This window comes from Chrysemys picta, chromosome 22 (genome assembly GCF_011386835.1).
Source record: "Chrysemys picta bellii isolate R12L10 chromosome 22, ASM1138683v2, whole genome shotgun sequence".
Taxonomy (NCBI): Eukaryota; Metazoa; Chordata; order Testudines; family Emydidae; genus Chrysemys; species Chrysemys picta.
In genome coordinates this window covers 6,754,995-6,772,577 of record NC_088812.1, presented here as the reverse complement: position 1 = coordinate 6,772,577, position 17,583 = coordinate 6,754,995, and the positions used below count along the sequence as shown (strand labels likewise).

At 58.4% G+C, this 17,583-nt stretch overlaps 1 protein-coding gene across 4 annotated transcripts in view; it reads left to right on the top strand.

The window, feature by feature from the left end:
* The window catches only part of TECR (trans-2,3-enoyl-CoA reductase), a 44,421-nt gene extending 27,412 nt beyond the window's left edge, over positions 1 to 17,009 (top strand). For 2 of the 4 annotated variants that reach the window (XR_010594452.1, XR_010594451.1), the window contains 12 exons: positions 6,456 to 6,507; positions 7,308 to 7,352; positions 7,856 to 7,959; positions 8,043 to 8,158; positions 8,809 to 8,914; positions 9,077 to 9,149; positions 10,775 to 10,818; positions 11,187 to 11,244; positions 12,193 to 12,281; positions 14,543 to 14,588; positions 15,655 to 16,449; positions 16,574 to 17,009. Coding sequence is in view for 2 of the 4 variants with exons in the window: in XM_008173438.4 (XP_008171660.1) it covers positions 6,456 to 6,507; positions 7,308 to 7,352; positions 7,856 to 7,959; positions 8,043 to 8,158; positions 8,809 to 8,914; positions 9,077 to 9,149; positions 10,775 to 10,818; positions 11,187 to 11,244; positions 12,193 to 12,281; positions 14,543 to 14,588; positions 15,655 to 15,782 (861 nt within the window). In the remaining 2 variants the exon portion in view is untranslated. Of the gene's footprint in view, positions 1 to 6,455; positions 6,508 to 7,307; positions 7,353 to 7,855; positions 7,960 to 8,042; positions 8,159 to 8,808; positions 8,915 to 9,076; positions 9,150 to 10,774; positions 10,819 to 11,186; positions 11,245 to 12,192; positions 12,282 to 14,542; positions 14,589 to 15,654 lie in introns of all 4 variants that reach the window. The other 2 variants (XM_008173438.4, XM_065576183.1) reach the window with 1 other exon arrangement.
* Positions 17,010 to 17,583: the final 574 nt, after the last annotated feature.

The window sequence follows — 17,583 nt, the reverse complement described above, 5'->3', positions numbered from 1 at the left end:
GACTGACTGCCAGAGCGTCAGCGACGGCTTGGAGTTCCCCAGGGGCTGCCCCTGTGACACCTGCAGTTGCACTGACAGCCGCTGCTGGGGGAGAGATTTTCCCCTGCCTCGGGGAGGGAAGGGCTTCGGTCAGAACTAGAGCCATCCTGCTGGCCGTGCTGACTGAATGTGTCACCTTGATGGGGTGTCTCCTGGTTGCTGGCTGCCATCTGGGGATCACCAGACACAGCCAGCACCACGAACCTGTGACTCCGTTAGCGTCGCTGCTTTGAAGCGAGCGTCCCCTCGTGTTTTGCAGCATCTTCTCTGCTCAAGCAAAGGAGAGATTAGTTCATGAGCTCGAGCGCTCTCCTGCCTTTGATGTCAGGTGCTTTGGCTAGCTATTGGGGAGGGCTAAAGAGGAAAGATTCCCCCTAAACTCAGCAGGCTTTGAAGTGCAGCAGTGCTGAGGTCAGCAACTGTGCACACAGCACCGTAGGGCCCCCATGCCAACTCTCTCTGGGCCCAATCCTGTGGGCAAACTGGCATTGGTGGTTTAACTTTGTGCCTGGGTGGGTATGATGCCCCTCTGAATAAACCTGGTGTTAGTTGTAAATCCGTTCAGACTGGCAAGGAGGAAGTGGGTAAACTAAATATAGAGACGTGATTAAAATAATCCTGCGATGGGAGTGATCAGAACTCCTTCGTGTGCCCAAGAGGCCACCAGGGGCATTCAGCAGCAAGGCCTAAATCTCTTCCCTCTGCTGAGCTCTGGGCTGGGCGGTGGCCCTTGGGAATTCACTGCTCCCTTCGCAGGTCACCCACCAAAGCTGGGAAGCGCTGAGTTTCAGACCTCGCTCTGTCATGCCTGCATATGTGGCAACATAGCAGGGCTCAACAGTCCAAGATCTCCTGTACCATGCAGGGCACCACACCTTGCAGAGGCGCAGTGCCTGGAATCCCAAACTTGGCTTTTTGTGGGTCCTCTAAAGTGCAGTTTTAAAAAGCGCCCCACAAAGGGAAATGGGCAGGACCCCTTTTCTCTGCTGCTTTCAATGAAAGGGTGTCTCTGTTCGGTTGAATTATGGGTTAAAAGATTCAGATCTCATCCACTCTGGGAGACTCTGGCTTACTGGGGGTCTGTGGGCGTTGTGACAACCCAAGTACCAAGGAAGTGAAATCTGCTTAATGGAGAGGGGAATTAATTCCGAGACTATTTAAAACTCTTTGGCTTTGTGGATACCTCTTCAGTGGAGTCACTTAGGAGAAATAAAATCTCTTCCTCAAAGATTCAGCAGCCCTGGCTCTTAAGATTAATTGATATTAAGGCCAGCAGGGAGCATTCGATCATTTAGTCTGACTCCCTGTATAACACAGGCCAGGGAATGTCGTCCAGTTCTCTTCATAGGACTGGTCCACACTAACCCCCCCAGTTCGAACTAAGATACGCAACTTCAGCTACGTGAATAACGTAGCTGAAGTCGAAGTACCTTAGTTCGAACTACAAGGTACTTACCGCGGGTCCACACGCGGCAGGCAGGCTCCCCCGTCGACTCCGCTTACTCCTCTCGCGGAGCAGGAGTACCGGCGTCGACGGCGAGCACTTCCGGGATCGATTTATCGTGTCTAGACAAGACGCGATGAAGATCGATTGCTCACCGCCGAACCCGGAGGTAAGCATAGACGTACCCATAGTGAGCTCAGTCAATTTGTGTCTGACTAAAGCATCGTCCAGAAAGGCCTTCAGTTCTGATCTGAAGAGATGGAGCATCCACCACTCCCCTTGGGAGTTTCTTCCAATGGCTCCCCCGCCCCTAGTGTTTAAAGTAAAATGGTGCCCCCTTTCTAATATGGGTTTGTCTGGCTACAGCTTCCAGCTGTGGGGTCTTGTTCTGTCCTAGGCCGTTAACTGGGACTTGCCGCAAAAGCAGACTTGCTTCACCTCATGTTTAGCCCGTCAGATACTGCCACCTTCCGAAGTGTCAGGCTGCTAGGGAGGGTGGGGGTCTCCCATGGATTACTGTTTTCACTTGGCATGTGGGTGCCCTGGATGTGACCCTGGCTGTACGGTTTGGGGGGGAGGGTGGCGTCTTGCCATCTTTTGCAAAGGAGCCTAGTGGTTCCTCCGCTTCCCAGCATCTCTGTGAGCAGCACAGACTTGAAGCAGCCCGGCACTGGAAACTAAGACAGGGGAGGACGGCGTCTGAAACTTTCTCCAGCCCGCCCTGGACTTTCCACAGGGCATCGTGAAGTAGCAATAGTGATCCAGCAGGAACATCCTGATGCTGTGAAGCCATCAGCCGCCTCCAGAGAGAGAACTCCAAGCAGGTCCCTGCCAGCAATAATGATCAGCCCTCCTGCGAGGAGCCGATCTCCATGTTACAGTGGAAGAACCGAGGCACACAGAGGAGGTCGCACAATGAGTCAGTGGTAGAGCTAGAGAAAGAACCCAGGAGTCCTGATGCCCCCCCAGTCCACTGCTCTCTAACCACTAGCTAACCTTGCCCTCAAAGGAACTGAGGAGTAAATCTTAGTGTTATTTAAAAGGGAGGCTCTGCTCTGAAAATTGGCTGTAAAAATGGCCTTTCCGTACTGCACAGCGCTGTTCCCTGTGTGTGTGTATCGGACGGAGTCAGAGCTCCTGCCAAAAATAAGTTCTGGTTGCTTCTTGCTCCTCTTACCCCTGGAGAGTCAACACAGCTGCGGGAGAGGCAGCTGAAGTCTATGTCTTGTGCATCGTCACCAGCACTGTTCCAATCATTCACGCCTGGACAAACCGCTAATGCGTTGGCGTGGGCGTTGCCGAGGGCAGTCGCAATGACGACTAGTGATGCATGAGAAGGAAAGAACCAGCTTGATTCTCTGATCCCAGGAGGCAGGGGCTAAAGCCATCTTGTGCTGTGAGCCTGTTGGACCTAGAGTCGCTGAGAGATGGCGGCTGTGCGGCTGCATGGGGGCCATCTTGCAGAGTCCCTTTTCAAAGCAGAACTGTCCTTTCTGTGGGTGTCAATCTCTTACTGACCTCAACGGCGGTCCTGCCCACAGAACTAGGGCAGGAGAGAGCCTTATAGCGGAGCACTCTGGCTCAGTCCTCCAGCCAGTGCCCCGTTTACTTGATTTCTTTTTTGCACTGTGCCATGTGATTGAAAAGGCGTTAAGGAACCCAAGAGCTCCCACAGCACATTCTGCCTTGCGCTGAATGTGGCTTTATTTTACTTGTCCTGATCGTTGTGTGCCCCCTTTGGCTGGATACACAGAAGTCAATCTCAGGCAGCCGTGTGGCCTAGGTACAAAGGGCAGGGCACTGCCACCATCTCACTCTGTACCTGCTTCCCCTCCCTGTGTCTGTGTCCCAGTCGGTGACATGTGGCTGCTGACACTGCCCCACCCAGCTCCCAAGGGTGCTGCAAGGACTGATTGACTAATCCCCGGTTGCAGACGGGGTGCGCTGCAGACGTGCTGAGCGTCCTTGTTCATGTGAGGAGGATCTCTGATGCTTAGTCACTTTGCTGACTTGTAAATTTCATTAGCCTGGCCGAGTCTAATCCCACATAAACTTTCAGCCAGGCTGGGCTCTCGCCATGGTCGCAGGATGTAAACCCCTGGCCCACGCTCTGGAGTACTCGCAACACAGTCCCGCGAGGGCCAGAATGACTCCTCCTGGCCCCGCAACGAAACGCACAAGTCCAGTTCTGCTCTGAGCAGCTTCTGTTTGTTTGGGTTCCTTTGATTTACACTGGCTGGCTGAGAGCTTTCTCAGGCGGGAGCCAGGTCTCCCCACTGTGGGAGTGGCCGTCCGCTGTTGTAGACACCCTACACCCGCACCTGCTTGGGTTAGCTGGGTTTGCAGTGGGCACAACCTCCTTAAATGAAAGTGTCTGGTCTGGCGGTGATTCACAGAACACCCTTCAGCCCAGCACTGTCAGCATTTTGGGATCCGCCCAGGGAGGACACTGGGACTGAAGGTGGGAGGGGTCCTAGAGGAACAGAAGGTTCCCAGGAGCTGTGTATGAGAGCTGTCCCTCTCAGTGAGGGAAACGGATGAACCAGCGCGAGGTGCAGCAGAGTGGTCTGTGACCAGCTTCACCCAACTGCTGATGTGCACAGTAATACGCAGCACTGCCTCGCATCCGACCCACTGGGGAGCGGGACGTGGACTCCATGCCTGCCAGGATCAGGCCCAGACCTAGCGTGGGAGAACAGCCCTTCCCTTTGAAACCATTTTCCTAACTCGGAGTCTTGCAAACCCTGAGAGCAGCTGTGCTTCGACCGATGTACAATGACTATCAGAGCAATGGCCCGGTTAGTCCGGTATCCCAGCTGCTTCAGAGAATGGAGCAGGAAACACCCCAGTGGAATTACTTGCCCTTGAAAGAGCTTCCTTCCTGAGCCCTGTGAGTTGGTGCTGACAGCTATTAGATGTGTTATGGTAGCAGCGAGAGGCTTCTTGTATTAATTTACACGGAATAAAGGGGCCCAAAGAATCAAAGGTGTTAACATGACCTGTTATTGTCCAGCATTAAACAATGTTAAACAAGGGGTGGGATTTGGCAGAGACTTCAGCCTGCATAGTACCCTGGCAAACCCACCATTAACAATCCTTTTAACGTTGTATTAAAGATAGAGAAAAGAAGGAAAAACAGTTAAAGCATTTGAAATGTAAAGTAGTAAGCCAGGCGTTCATTTCAACAGCATCCCTTGTTCCCTTCCCCTTTAGCGGGACAGTTTTTAGGAGGAAAAACCCTCTGGTCTGACAGTCACTTAGTTGGTATCAAAATGGTGATAACTGTCCTTTGTGGGGAAAAGAGAAGAAGTGAGTTAAGAATGGGCTGGAGCAGCTGGTGAAGGCCGATTTCATTTCCTTTACACCAAAACAAGACAAACCCACAAAAGGGGAGAGAAAAGAATAGCAAAGAGAGAAAATGCAGCTTCGGTCTCTGGGGTTGGCTCTCACTTGTCGCGTCACTGCTGGAGACACACGGGCCCATCACACGCTCTGATTAGCCACTCAGAGACCTGGCAAACTTGTACCAGCATCAGGCAGTTCAGGGCATTGTGTTTAGTTGCCTCTCTCTGGTCACAGACTCATAGTTGTGTTGCAGAATAAGCAGTTGTGGCCAGCTAAGCCAGACTTTTATTAGACAGAAGGCAAAAGAAGTAAGAGGGGAAAGAGAAGAAATAAGGTGGGGAGGGGGGACAAAGGGTCACAGCCCAGGTGGTATTTGGGATTCAGCCAGAGCTAGTGGAATTGGCGATGTCGTCTGGCTCCTTCTCTCTGGCGTGGTCTAGTCAGGACATCTCTCAGGATCCGGAGTCTCAGGAGATGGTGCAGGTGACAGCTCACTCAATAGCCAAATTTTTCTCCCCAAAATCTTTCTTTGAGGACCCCAAAGGGAGTGGTGGGTGGAATAGCCCAGCCCCTCATTATTTTGTCCACCGGTTAGACCTGGTTTGTTCACTGAATTCTGGTCCACCACTTTTTGTGTTTCCCAGGCTGATCTTAACTGTCCTTGAGTTACCTCGGGAGGCCTTTTTGTTTGGATAACTCAGTGTCTCTCTTTTTTTGCACCTTTTCCCATCAGCATATATTGTTGTAGGTTATTGTGACATCTTATGAACTTTTTGCTCCCTTTTAGAGAGGAGCTCCCAGTTAGGCCCAATTATTACAAAAGGCCCCAGCTGAGATCAGGGCCCCATTGTGCTGGGGAGAGAGTCCCTGCCCCAAAGAGCTTCCAGTCTAAGTAAACAAGCTAGGTTGGGTGAGGAGGAAACGAGCACGGAGCGGGTAAGTGACTGCCCAAGGTCATATGGCAGGTCAGCGGCAGAGCTGGAAATAGAACCCAGGTGGCCTGTGTCCCCACCCTGGTCACTACCACGCGCTGCCTGTACCACGCTGCAGCTGGAGGAGAGCTTGTGTATCTGTTTTCTATATACAGAAGCTCAAAGCATCAGGGCACTCCCCAGCCATATCAGACCCTCCCCTGGGGAGCAGTTTGCTGCTGAGCCGTGCCTGGCTGCTGCCACTGGGATCCCTCTAGGGTTTTATTGCTTGCTTTGGATTGGCGGCCAGGTCGAGCTCTTTCCGGCTTGCGCACCATGGTCCAAACTGTTAACCACATTCCGACCGCGGAATCTCTATTCCTGGGGCAGTGCGAGGCCCAGGGAGAGCTCGGCTCGACCTGCGAAGCTTGCTGGCACGGGCAGCAAAGAGAGCAAACTATGAAACTGAGCCCGTTGTATCGGCACGCTCCAGGGGCAAACACAGGGACCCCAGTGCTGCGCTGTCCCTTTGGTCAGAGCCCTGAGGGTCGAGCAGAACCTTGGCAGAGTTCACGGAGTCTCCTCCCAGACCCCAGGTGTAAGGTTATGGGGGCTGGGAAGTCTGTGGCCACGCTCCTGCTGATGTCCGTGATAGAGGATCGGGCCCTCACTCTGTGCCCCTGGGTCTGTGGTCACTGCTGTCTGCTTCTCTGCAGGTGGAGCCCAATGCCACCATCGCCGAGATCAAGAACCTCTTCACCAAGTCCCGTACGTATGGCGTGAGCTTGCTTGTGTCGGCCCTCCCCCCCCTCTTCATCAGACTCCCACCCTCTGCTCACTGCCCCCTCCGAGTGCCGACCTCCATGGCAGTTGAGGGTGCTTAGTGCCCTGCAACACTGGGCCTTTGCACCCAAGCTGCCTGGCATGTCCCAGGCGCTAGAGCAGAGCCAGGGCTCAGCTGCAATGGGCGTACGGAGGGGGCCCTTTCTCGAGGCAGCTGAGTACAGACAGACCTTGTGGTTCTCCTGACCTCGCCCCTCGCCAGTGCTGTCTAGTGTCGGCCCACTGGGCCCCAGGCCTGGCCTGTGCGGCGGTGGAGCAGGCTGTGCTGTACGCCCCACGAGCGCAGGAAGGTATCGAGTATTCGGAATAGGAAGGGGAAGAAAAAACAGGTTCTCACGGGAAGCCGCCACTTCTCCTGAAAAAACTTGTTTAGTCAAAAATCCAATTTTCCGCCGACAGCCAGTTCATGAGGGCAGACTTTGACCAGCTTTCTAGTGGGTGGTGAGAAACATCTGCAGCCTGCAGCGTTCGTAGCATCCTCTGGCATTTCGGTGCTTGGCCAATGGGCTTGGAGACCCATCAACAGCGGGAGCCACCAAGGCAGGAGCGAGCCTGTCGCCTTCTGCCCTTAGCAAGGTGCCTAAGGCCCAGCTCAGCCTTGTGAGTCTCCACGGGGGTGGACTTGTCTCCATAACAGCAGCGTGGTTTGGTGCTGATCAGTTGGCACAGTCAGGGATTTTGGAGCCACAGGGGTGAGGCCATTGTCTCTGCTTTTCTCTCCGCAGATCCCCAGTGGTACCCAGCCCGACAGTCCCTCCGCCTTGACCCCAGTAAGTTAGAGCGCCATGTGGGTTCTGACAGCTGTCGCTGCGTCTGTTCCCAGGCGCGCCTCTCTGCTGCTGCTGATCGGGTGCCCCATGGGTGGGGAAAGCGCCTGAGGGGAACACGAGCCACAGGGGCCTGTGGGGCAGGTGCTGACGCTGTTTCGAAGGGCGAGAGATCTGATCCACCACCAAAGGACTAGGGCTCTAGGAAGACCCAGATTTCTGGGGAAGGGCCCTGTGGGCTTCCCAGCTTGTACACGGGGGAGAGCGAACCTCCGGGATCACAGTGCTGTGCCCTGCAGCAGGGGCGGTGGTTCATTCTCCACATGGCTTTCATGGGGGTGTCACTGTGCTGCAGCGAACAGGAGAGCGCGGCCGTGTTTCAGGGGGCTGGGGTCACTCGGGCACATTGCCATGGAACCAATGCCAGGGTAGCAGATTGCATCGGCATCCCAGTTGGCGCGGCCCCCCCTCCCTTTGCCCTCTCTGAGTCTCCGCTCTCCTTCCAGAGGGGAAGTCCCTGAAGGATGAGGACGTGTTACAGAACCTGCCGGTGGGCACCACGGCCACACTGTACTTCCGGGACCTGGGTGCGCAGATCAGCTGGGTGACGGTGAGCAGTGGCAAAGGTCTTCCTGAGAAAGCCCCCCCTGCCCATAGCACCCCCCTGTGCTCACAGGGCGCTTTGCCTTTCAGGTCTTCCTCACCGAGTACGCTGGGCCCCTGCTTATCTACCTGCTCTTCTACTTCCGAGTGCCCTTCATCTACGGCCCCAAGTATGACTTCACCTCCAGCAAGCACTCGGTCGTGCAGTGAGTACCCGTGACTGCGTCTGCTTAGCCCGCACTGGGGCTATGCCCTGGGATCTGGGTCTTCTCCTGAGCTGTTGGGGGCAAAGACCCTGTAGAAAACCTGAGCCCTAGGACAACAAACAGATGGGATGTGGATCCCGCTCCTGGAGGGGCCCTGCCTCCCGGGCCAGGCCTGCAGCCCCCGGGTTGGCCTCCTCTCCAGAGCGGGATGAGTGGGGAAGAGAAAATCTCACCCCTACAGGGACCCGGTGCTGGTCGGATTCCCTGCTGGCCTCTTCAGGCAGTCTGGGACCTGGCCGTCATGGCAGCCACTGGATATTCAGAGCATGGACAGGCCACGGAGAGGGACTGGGGACTGCCGAGTGCTCTGAGCTGTTGCACCGGAAACCCAGTTGATTCCTGGCAGGAGGGAACAGTTTAAGATCCCCAGAGCATCTCCTTGTGGCTCATCAAGGGAGCTCTGCTTTAGACTCCAGCATGGCCCCCATCTAGCCCTGCTGGCGAGGAGCCTTCGGGGGAGCTGGCAGGTGCTCTCTGTTGGGACGCAGGGGACTTGCCTGCTCAGAAAAATTCCCTAGTGGGGAATGTACTCCCAGCCCGTATCCCGGGGGCATTGGTACCCACTTGCACCTTTGTGCCTTCCCTTCCAGCCTGGCCTGCATCTGCCACTCGTTCCACTACATCAAGCGCCTGCTGGAGACCATCTTTGTCCATCGGTTCTCACACGGGACGATGCCCTTGCGCAACATCTTCAAGGTGAGCGGGGTGGAGGGGCAGCACCGGGCAGACAGCAGGGCCTGGGGGCAGGTGAAGTGAAGTGAGGTTCGGGGGCTGGGGCAGCGGCTGCCCGGGGGATCCCTTTGACTCGTCTCGTTAGTGGAGCCTGTATTAAAAGAGCATTTCCTGATTTGTCTCTAGAATTGCACATACTACTGGGGCTTTGCAGCCTGGATGGCGTATTACATCAACCACCCGCTGTACACCCCGCCAAGTAAGTGACCCCTCGCCACTGCCTTGCTGCTCTCTGTGCCCTAGAGGGTGCTGTGCGATTCCAGCCCTTCTCTCTGACTGACGCTGTCCTTCCTTTTCCACTGCCTTGCTTCAGCGCCTTCTCGTCCCCCTCCATGAAAGATGTGCAGGTATCCCACAATGCACAGCGGCTGCTGCACAACACTCCGTTTTCTCACAAGGCAGTGTGTCTGCATGGCAGGTGGAAACACTGGGATTCTACCCACCGTGCACCATTCTTTTGCTGATACAACCATGTGGTCACAAGGCACCAGCACAAGCAGTCGAGTGTGACCACATGCCGCAGAGATAGTTGTGTCGCAGCACTGTGCCGGCAGACCTGTCCCTGGCCCAGCGTCTTAGCATAGCCAAGGTCTTAGAGACATGGGGCAAGTCCAGGCTTCAGGCTTGTCTGGCTTGTGTCTCTGCAGGACGTAGTGGTGACTTGGAGGTGCGGGTTGGGAGCACTGTCAGCCCTGAATGAAGGGGGCTGCATTGTTAACACAGGGGTTTTCTCCCAAATATGCTAATTAAATAGTTGAGTTACAGCAAACACAGCCCAAGCCGGGATAAATGGCTGGGAGCTGAACTCAGCCTGGGAATAGGGTGCAAACGTTTAACCAGGGGGGTGACTGTCCCTTGGAACGACTCGCTCAGCGGCACGTGGAGACTTCAAATCGTGGACAAGTTTCTCAAAGCTCCGCTGTAGCTCGGTCACGAGTTCTGGGCCAGGTGCTGGTGCAGGGGGAGGGTCTCTGGCCTGGGCTAGGCAGGGGTCAGTCTGAATGGGCAGAACGGTTCCTCCTGCCCTGAAATCTGAGACGTCAGTTTTAAACAAGTGGGCGAAAAATTGTTTCCCTCTCAGTCTCGTTTCCTTGGCATCTCTAGTCGTAAACTCCCTCACTCCCCAGCCGTCCCCAGAGCCCCCCTGGGGATCAGATCTGACAAGCTGCAGCCAGTGTTTTGTTTAATTAAAGGCCTTTTGTCCCTTCCTGCATCGTAAAGGGTTAAAAACCCAAATGAACAAGCCCACTCTCTCCTGCTTCACATGTCACCTTCCATCGAACCTTCCTCCACTCCTGCAGCAGCCCGTGACCTCGATTCCTTCCCTTCATCTCCATGCGCTGATATGAGTGTGGTCCAGCCGCCCCACGGCGTCTTGTACCGTACCCCCTGCCCAGCGACTTCACCCCCCTTTCCTCGTTCATGTCCATTACTCTAGCTGGCTCTAACCCTGGAAGAAGTGCCCCCCCCCCAGGACTGCACTGCCCTCACCCTTAGAGAGGAGGGGTGAGCAGGGAAGGTCGCCACGCTGCCCAGCTCTGGATATGCACTGGCCCTAGGGGTGTTCATCTGGTATCTTTCATGGGCACTTAACAGATCCACCCCACCCTTGCTATGAATTTTTGTTTCTTTCCGAGCCATTATTGCAGTAGGGCCTACGAACACCAAAGCCGCGCGCTCCCCCTGCTGACCATGTGCTAGCATGTTCCCTACGCAGACACCAGGCTCTGACCCTGTAAACCCACCCCTAGCGCCCCGTGAGATGAGTGTTCTTCCCCCCGCCCCCCGTGCCAGGCTAACCTCTGCCCTTCCCCTCCCCCGCAGCCTACGGAGACGAGCAGGTCAAGCTGGCGCTCATTATATTCCTGGTAAGAACTGCCCGTGGCAGGGAGGGGAGCAGGGAAGGAGGCTGCTCAGATGGGCTTGGGCAGGAGTGCCAAGGGGGGTACTCCGGGGGGTGTGCCCACTGGAGATGGGCGTGTGTGCAAAGGTGGGGGGTGCCAGAGTGTGGGGCTGGGGAGAGGGAGGGATGAGGGTGCCAGGAGGATGGGTGGTGGGTGGCACAGCTCTGCGCTGCCACTGCAAGTGTGCTGCCAGCCAATGCCCTTCCAGGCCCACGCCCCTCTGAGCTGATGGGGGATCCTGCCACTGCAAGGGGGGTTGAACCCCCAGCCAGGGGGAGGGAAGGGGGTTGCTGGGACCCAGGGCACTGATCGCTCCCCTGCTTCCTCCCCAGTTCTGCCAGCTGGGGAACTTCTCCATTCACATCGCTCTGCGGAACCTGCGGCCGGCGGGTGAGTGGGGGCGGGGCCCCGCTGGCCCTCCAGGGCTTCAGTTGCTCAGGGGTGACCGGGCAAGGATGGTCAGTCCGAGGGCAGCCCGAGGGTGGGGGCAGGGCCTGCTTGTATCCCTGGCTGAAGTATGGGGATTGGGAGCGCGCTCGGGGTCCGGGGCATAGTCTGAGTGAGAATCTATCCCCCCCCATGCCCCTGGCTCCCGTTCACAGAGGGTTCTCCTCCTTGCTCTCCGTCCTCCCACCTCTCCAGAGTCTTGCTAATGCTTAATGTAAGAAACACAGGAGAAAACCCCCTCTCTTCCTCAGACCCCCTATAAGCATCCTAGGGGGCAGAGACGGGCAGCGATAGACAAGTGTCTCGCTAAACCCCCACGGCTTTCCCGGGTTGCGGAGGACACCTGCGTTCCCAGTGCAGACGCCTCCGTCTGGGTGCTGGTGGCTCCAGTGACTGGTTCATAGCAGTGTCTGGAACGGCCTGGCTGGCAGATCCTCGGTCTCCAGGCACAACCACCATGGAGGCCTCAGCCTCTCTGGGCAGGACGTGGCACCCTGACTGAGATGTGGCTGTCCCAGATGGGTGTAGTCCCAGCAGCCGGGGAGGGGGTGGGGGAACTTTCTGAATGAGTCCTGGCCAGCCTGGCACCCTGCCTCTTTACTGCCCCATCAGCCCCACGTGTCAGATCAGCCCCGATGATGCCCAGTGCAGCAGGGCAGGGATGGGGGAACATGCCGTTGCCTCAGGCTCCAGTGGGCTGCAGGAAGCACTGGCCTGTGTGTGAGTGGAGATCTGCCGCACCACACCGGGGAGCTGCAGCAGCATCTCCCAGAACGGTGTCTGACAGGGCTGTCTCCCCAGTTCCCGCCGAAAGCTGATCCCACTCCCCGGGGGGGTCTCATTGCTCATGCGAAATAAATCATGCTGGATTTCTGCTTCTCTCCCTCCCAGGCTCCAAGACTAGGAAGATCCCATACCCCACCAAGAACCCCTTCACGTGGCTCTTCCTGCTAGTGTCATGTCCTAATTATACCTACGAGGTGAGCCCCGCCCCACCCGTCCCCCCGCCAGCAGCAAACTGGCGGGTTCCCTGAGCCAAGGGCTGCCTGGCACCAGCCCGCCCTGGTCCACAGATCTTGTTCCTGGTCTCCATGAGCGGCAGCTGCCTCCCTGAGACAGGCAGCTAGAGAGTGACCTTCTATCTGCCTCCTGCTTGGTGTTAATTAATAACGAGCTTGTGTTCCTCATCCACATGGGGGCCCCAGACTCCACAAACTGTCTGTGTATGATCTCCGCTCTATTGGAACATCACTGTTCATCCCAGAAATGCAACCGTCTCTGGGGTGGAACTCAGCAGCGGCTTAACAGCCACACAGCTGAACCCGTTAGGGCAGGAAGCCAAGGAGAATGCCCTTGTCTAACTGAAACTGCAGGGGGAATTCAGAAGGTGGCAAGACTTGAATTTGACTGGGAAACCGGGAGTTAACGGCCCTGCTTTTGGGAAAAGTGTGTGTGATAAGAAATAGCTGGGACCTCGCACCCCTAGTGCTATGCTAAGACATTGGGGTCAGCCCTGACTGAGAAGGGAGAGTGCCCCCTACTCATCTTCCCACCCCACTCCCTGCCAGACGGCCCCCCCTAGTGCTACACCGGGGTCAGCCCTGACTGAGAAGGGAGAGCGCCCCCAGCTGAGCTCCCCGCTCTGCTCCCTGCAGGACGGCGCCCCCTCGCACTGTACTGGGGTCAGCGCTGACAGAGAGCAGAGCGCCCCCTGCTGAACTCCCCGCTCCACGGCCTGCAGGACGGCGTCCCTATTAAATCAGCAGCAGCCATTAGCAATCCCCTGTGCTCTGCCTGGCCCAGCCCTGCATAGCTCCTGGAGTTAATGAGGCGACATGGCAACAAATGCCCAGCTTGGCACCACCAACAAAGCCACGGGCCTGAAGCCAGCTCCAACTCGGCAGTGTTGGTGATGCTCACAAGGGGTTTGGGTGTTCAGGGGCTGTATCTTCAGCTAGCCCTGGGCTCCCGAGAGCGCGTCCCTTTGCTGGAGTGCCACTCACCCACCAGGAAGGGACCTTTCCCTGCCCAGGCTGGCAGCCGTCTCGTGTGTGCCCAGTCACCCCTTCCTCCAACTCAACTGCTGCCAGGGCTGGGGACTCCCCCTGATCTCCCTCCCGACTGCCCTGATCCCTGGTGTAGGTGCGGGGGTGAAAGCTCCCCCTGCCAGTCCCATCATCCCCAGCACCCTTATTCCTGCCCTAGCGTCTCCCTCCCCATAGGGGGCACAGATTTCCCTTGGGAACTGGCCCCTTTGACTCCACTTTCCTTCCCTGGGCATTAGGTCACCCTTCCAGGGGGGCACCCGCACCCCCAGTGCTGGACAGCCCCTCCCCATGAGGGTCTGAGATTGCTCAACTCTCAGGGGCTGGGCGGGCCTGGCCTCCCTGCCATTTGAGTCCACGTCAAGGAAGGCACGACAGGCTCCTCACAGAGCTGGGCCTGTGCCCATTCGGAGGGAGCCCTTCCCCGGCTGGGCCGGAGTCCCTGCCTCCCACTGCCACGTACGCTCTGGGCATGCGGCTTGGGGCTCTATGGGTTAATAATGCGTGGTGGCTGGGGGCATTGCTCTGTGTCACAGGGTCTGCACAACAGCCCAGGTCTAGCAGGGGGTTGCAGGTCAGGATAGAGGGGCCCTGGCAGAGCTGGGCAGTGGAGGGAACCCAGGGTTGGGGTTGAGGGGCACTGGCAGAGCTGGGGGAGGGAAGCCCAGGGCAGGAGCAGCAGGTGGGCACTGGAATGGGGTTGCCTAGCTGGTGACGTCCTGCTTGGCCGAGGCAGCAGGCTGAGGTGCCCTGCTGGAGCCCAGGATGTGCCTGTCACAGGCCCCGGGCAGAGGCCAGTCGATCTTCCCACGGTCATTTTCCCTGCCCATGAAGGCGTCAGAGCTGGGGCCTGACAGGGGACCTTCGCGTGGAGGCGAGTGCAGGGGAGTCTTTGCGGCCGTGTCACCATGCCCCTCCCCCATGTGCACAGCTCAATTGTCTTCCACCCCCCCCCCCCACCCCCTCACTCCGGCTCAGGTACAATAAAAGCCCCAACATGGGCTGCTGAACTGGGCGCCCCTAGTGGGTGGGTAGATCTGCTGTTGTGCCGCAAATGGCTCCGTGAACTGGAATGAGCGCCCCCTGTCTGTGAGTGAGCGCCACTCGCCAGGCCTGGCCTCCCCTGTGCCATGCGGGGGCGGGTTCTGCCCAGCCCCTGGCTTCCCCAGCGCTAACTGCAGCTGCTTCTCTTCCAGGTGGGCTCCTGGATCGGCTTCGCCATCATGACTCAGTGTCTCCCAGGTGAGTGCGGTGTGGGGGAAGGAGCCAGGGCACAGGGACGCCACATTGTCTCCCCACAACATCTGGGGGGCATGGGCCAGGCGGGTCTTGCCCTCTTGCTGCCAGGGCCACCTAGCCCTGTTCTGGGGGAACAATAACCCCCTACATGGCCAGCGATATGGCTCCCAGCATGTCACAGAGATCATCTCCCTCTCACAGGGGGAAACCGAGGCACAGGTAGGCCAAGGCACCTGCCTGAGTCGTTGTCGTAGACGGGGAATAGAATCCAGGAATCCTGACTCCCAGCCCTGCCCACTTGACCACACTCAAGGAGTTTGGTGGGTGTCAGCCCAGTTCCTGGCTGGGTTCACAGCCCACCTCCCCAGGCTCCCTGCACTCGAGGCTCGTCCTGGTGCCCAGCACTGAGGGACCCGCCCCGCTCTGCAGGGAGTAGGCGAAGCAAAGACTGCAGCATGAGCTGCCCTGCAGCCGAGGTGTGAGCTGCTTTCCCTGGCATCCGCTGGCTGCCTTTTCTCGGGAGTGGCACCGCCCAGGGGCCTCCAGCCTATCAGGCGGGAGCCCCCTGCTGCTTCCTCGGCGAAATGCAGGTACCTCATCTTGTGCAACACCTGGTTCTTGGTCCCCTTGGAGGGAGGGGGAGGGGAGCCAATGGTGGGGGCTGGCCCAAGGGGGCAGCTCTCATTTTAGGCCCGAGCCGAACCAGATCCAGGCCCAAGTGAGTCGAGTCCTTTTTCCAACCTGACGCTACGCCCTGAACCTGAGTCAGTGTCGCTGCCTCCTCCAGCCGGGAGCGGGAGAGGTTGGCTCTCAGCTGGGCCCAGGGCACTTGGCACCATGACTGTGAACCTGGGTCCTGCCAGCCGTTACTGCAGTGTGAGAGGTGCTGTGACTCGTGGGTGCCCGCACAGCACAGCGAGGAGCAGGCCCCAGGGCACGCAGTCATGCCAACCCCCGTGGCAAGAGGAGAGCTGACCCGCAAGGTCCTATTTACCTACCCAACCCCTGGGGGGGGGGCAAGGGAGTGCCCCCCCCCTAAATTCCTCACCGCTTTCCTCTCTGCCCACAGTGGCCCTGTTCTCTCTGGTCGGCTTCATCCAAATGACCATCTGGGCGAAGGGGAAGCACCGCAGCTACCTGAAGGAGTTCCGGGACTACCCACCCCTGCGCTCGCCTATCGTCCCCTTCCTGCTCTGAGCCGCGGGGGCTGCTGGGGCTTCGTGTATCTGTGCAGTCCAGGGAGGAGCCCACCCCCCACATCTGGCCAGCTGGCACAGGGCTCGGGGGAAGCTGCCCAAACTCACCCAACTCCTCCCTGCTGGGTTTCTGCAGCTGCCCCTGTGCTCCCTTGGGGGGGTGTCCCCACCACCCCCAGGGAAGCCAACACCCAGCCCTGCTCAGAGTCGATGCTCTCCTCCCGCTGCGCCATGCACCCAGATCTACAGCCCTGCCTAACTGGAAATGAACCCAGGGAGAAGCTGGAGCTGCCTCGGGCTGGATGCAGCCACTCAGAGCTGTGGCCTGGAGGGAAGGACCCTGGCCCCAGGCACCTGCCATCGCAGCCTGATCCCAGAGGGGCTGAGCGCTCGTGCCCACGGTGGAGCTGGTGGGAGTGGCAGGTGCTCAGCCCCACCGGAGACCAGGTACCAGCTCAGGATCAGAGGTGCCTCATTTCCGGCTCCTGAGCAGGAAGAGAACTCCTTTCCTGGGTCACATCTCCGTGGCAGGGCCTCAGGGGGCGAGTCCTGGGCTGGGGCATGGGCCCTGTTCAGCACCCCTCTCCTTCGCAAGCTGCCCAGGGGCGAGTCCTGGGCTGGGGCACGGGCCCTGTTCAGCACCCCTCTCCTTCGCAAGCTGCCCAGGGGCGAGTCCTGGGCTGGGGCATGGGCCCTGTTCAGCACCCCTCTCCTTCGCAAGCTGCCCAGGGGCGAGTCCTGGGCTGGGGCATGGGCCCTGTTCAGCACCTCTCTCCTTCGCAAGCTGCCCAGGGGCTGCTGCAAGACACAGCTGGGCTCTGGCTTCTGCCCTGCACCCCACGCTGAGGCTGGCAGGGTCTGGTCAGGCCCCCAGCCCCAGGCTGCCTTTCCCATGTGCCCTGCTGGCCCAGCTCTTAAGGGCATCCGAGCCCGAGCAGGCCCCATGGGCAGCGAGTTTGCAGATGAGTGTTTAGAATGGTGCTGGCACAAGTGGGAGTCGGGACTGAGGCATGTTGGGGGAGGGGGGGTGAGCCAGGAGTGGGGTGATGAGAGAAAGGGGAAGGGCACTAGCCCTGTGTAGGGAAAGCCAGGGGCAGCAGGTCAGGATTGGGGGGCACTGGCAGGGCTGAGGGGGCAGGGCTACGTGGGGGAGCTCAGTGGGCAGCTGTTTGACTCAAGCCAGCGCCATTAATTGTAAGCACAGTAAAGGTTTTTCTTTTGTACCATTCTTCTGTTCCGTACTTCCCCGGGCCGCTGAGCGGCCGCCCTGGCCCATCATCCCAGGCTGGAGCTCAAGCCTGGCTGTGCCGGGAGGGCAGGGGGCAGAGCAGGCTGTTCTAATAAAGACGGGGGGTGAGGCCCTTCCGGGGCCCAGCCCAGCTCCCTCCTTCACGGGCTCCTTGGCAGCTTCTGTGTCCTTTGCTCTTACTCCATGTGACTGTGGGGAGAGAGGGGTGGCCCTAACTTCCCTGCCCTGGGGGCTTGGTGCATGTTGGACAAGGCCTAGGCCCCGTGGGGAGGGCTGGGCTAGGTCATCCATCACTGGAAGGAGTCCTGGGGAAGGCTCTGGGGTCCCAAGGAGAGAAACCAAGGGGGCAGGGAGGGCAGAGACTGGCCATGGGCCAGGCTCTCCTCTCTGAATGGCTATCCCTAGAGCTCGGAGTCTCCCAGGGGGGCTATGCCTAGGACAGGGGCCGCCCTGGGTGCCACCACACCTTTCACTGCAGCATGAACACATCACTGCCCCCGTGCCCAGGATTCCCTGCCGCTGAGCCAGGCTCGCTTCCTTGGGCCGCTGTTTT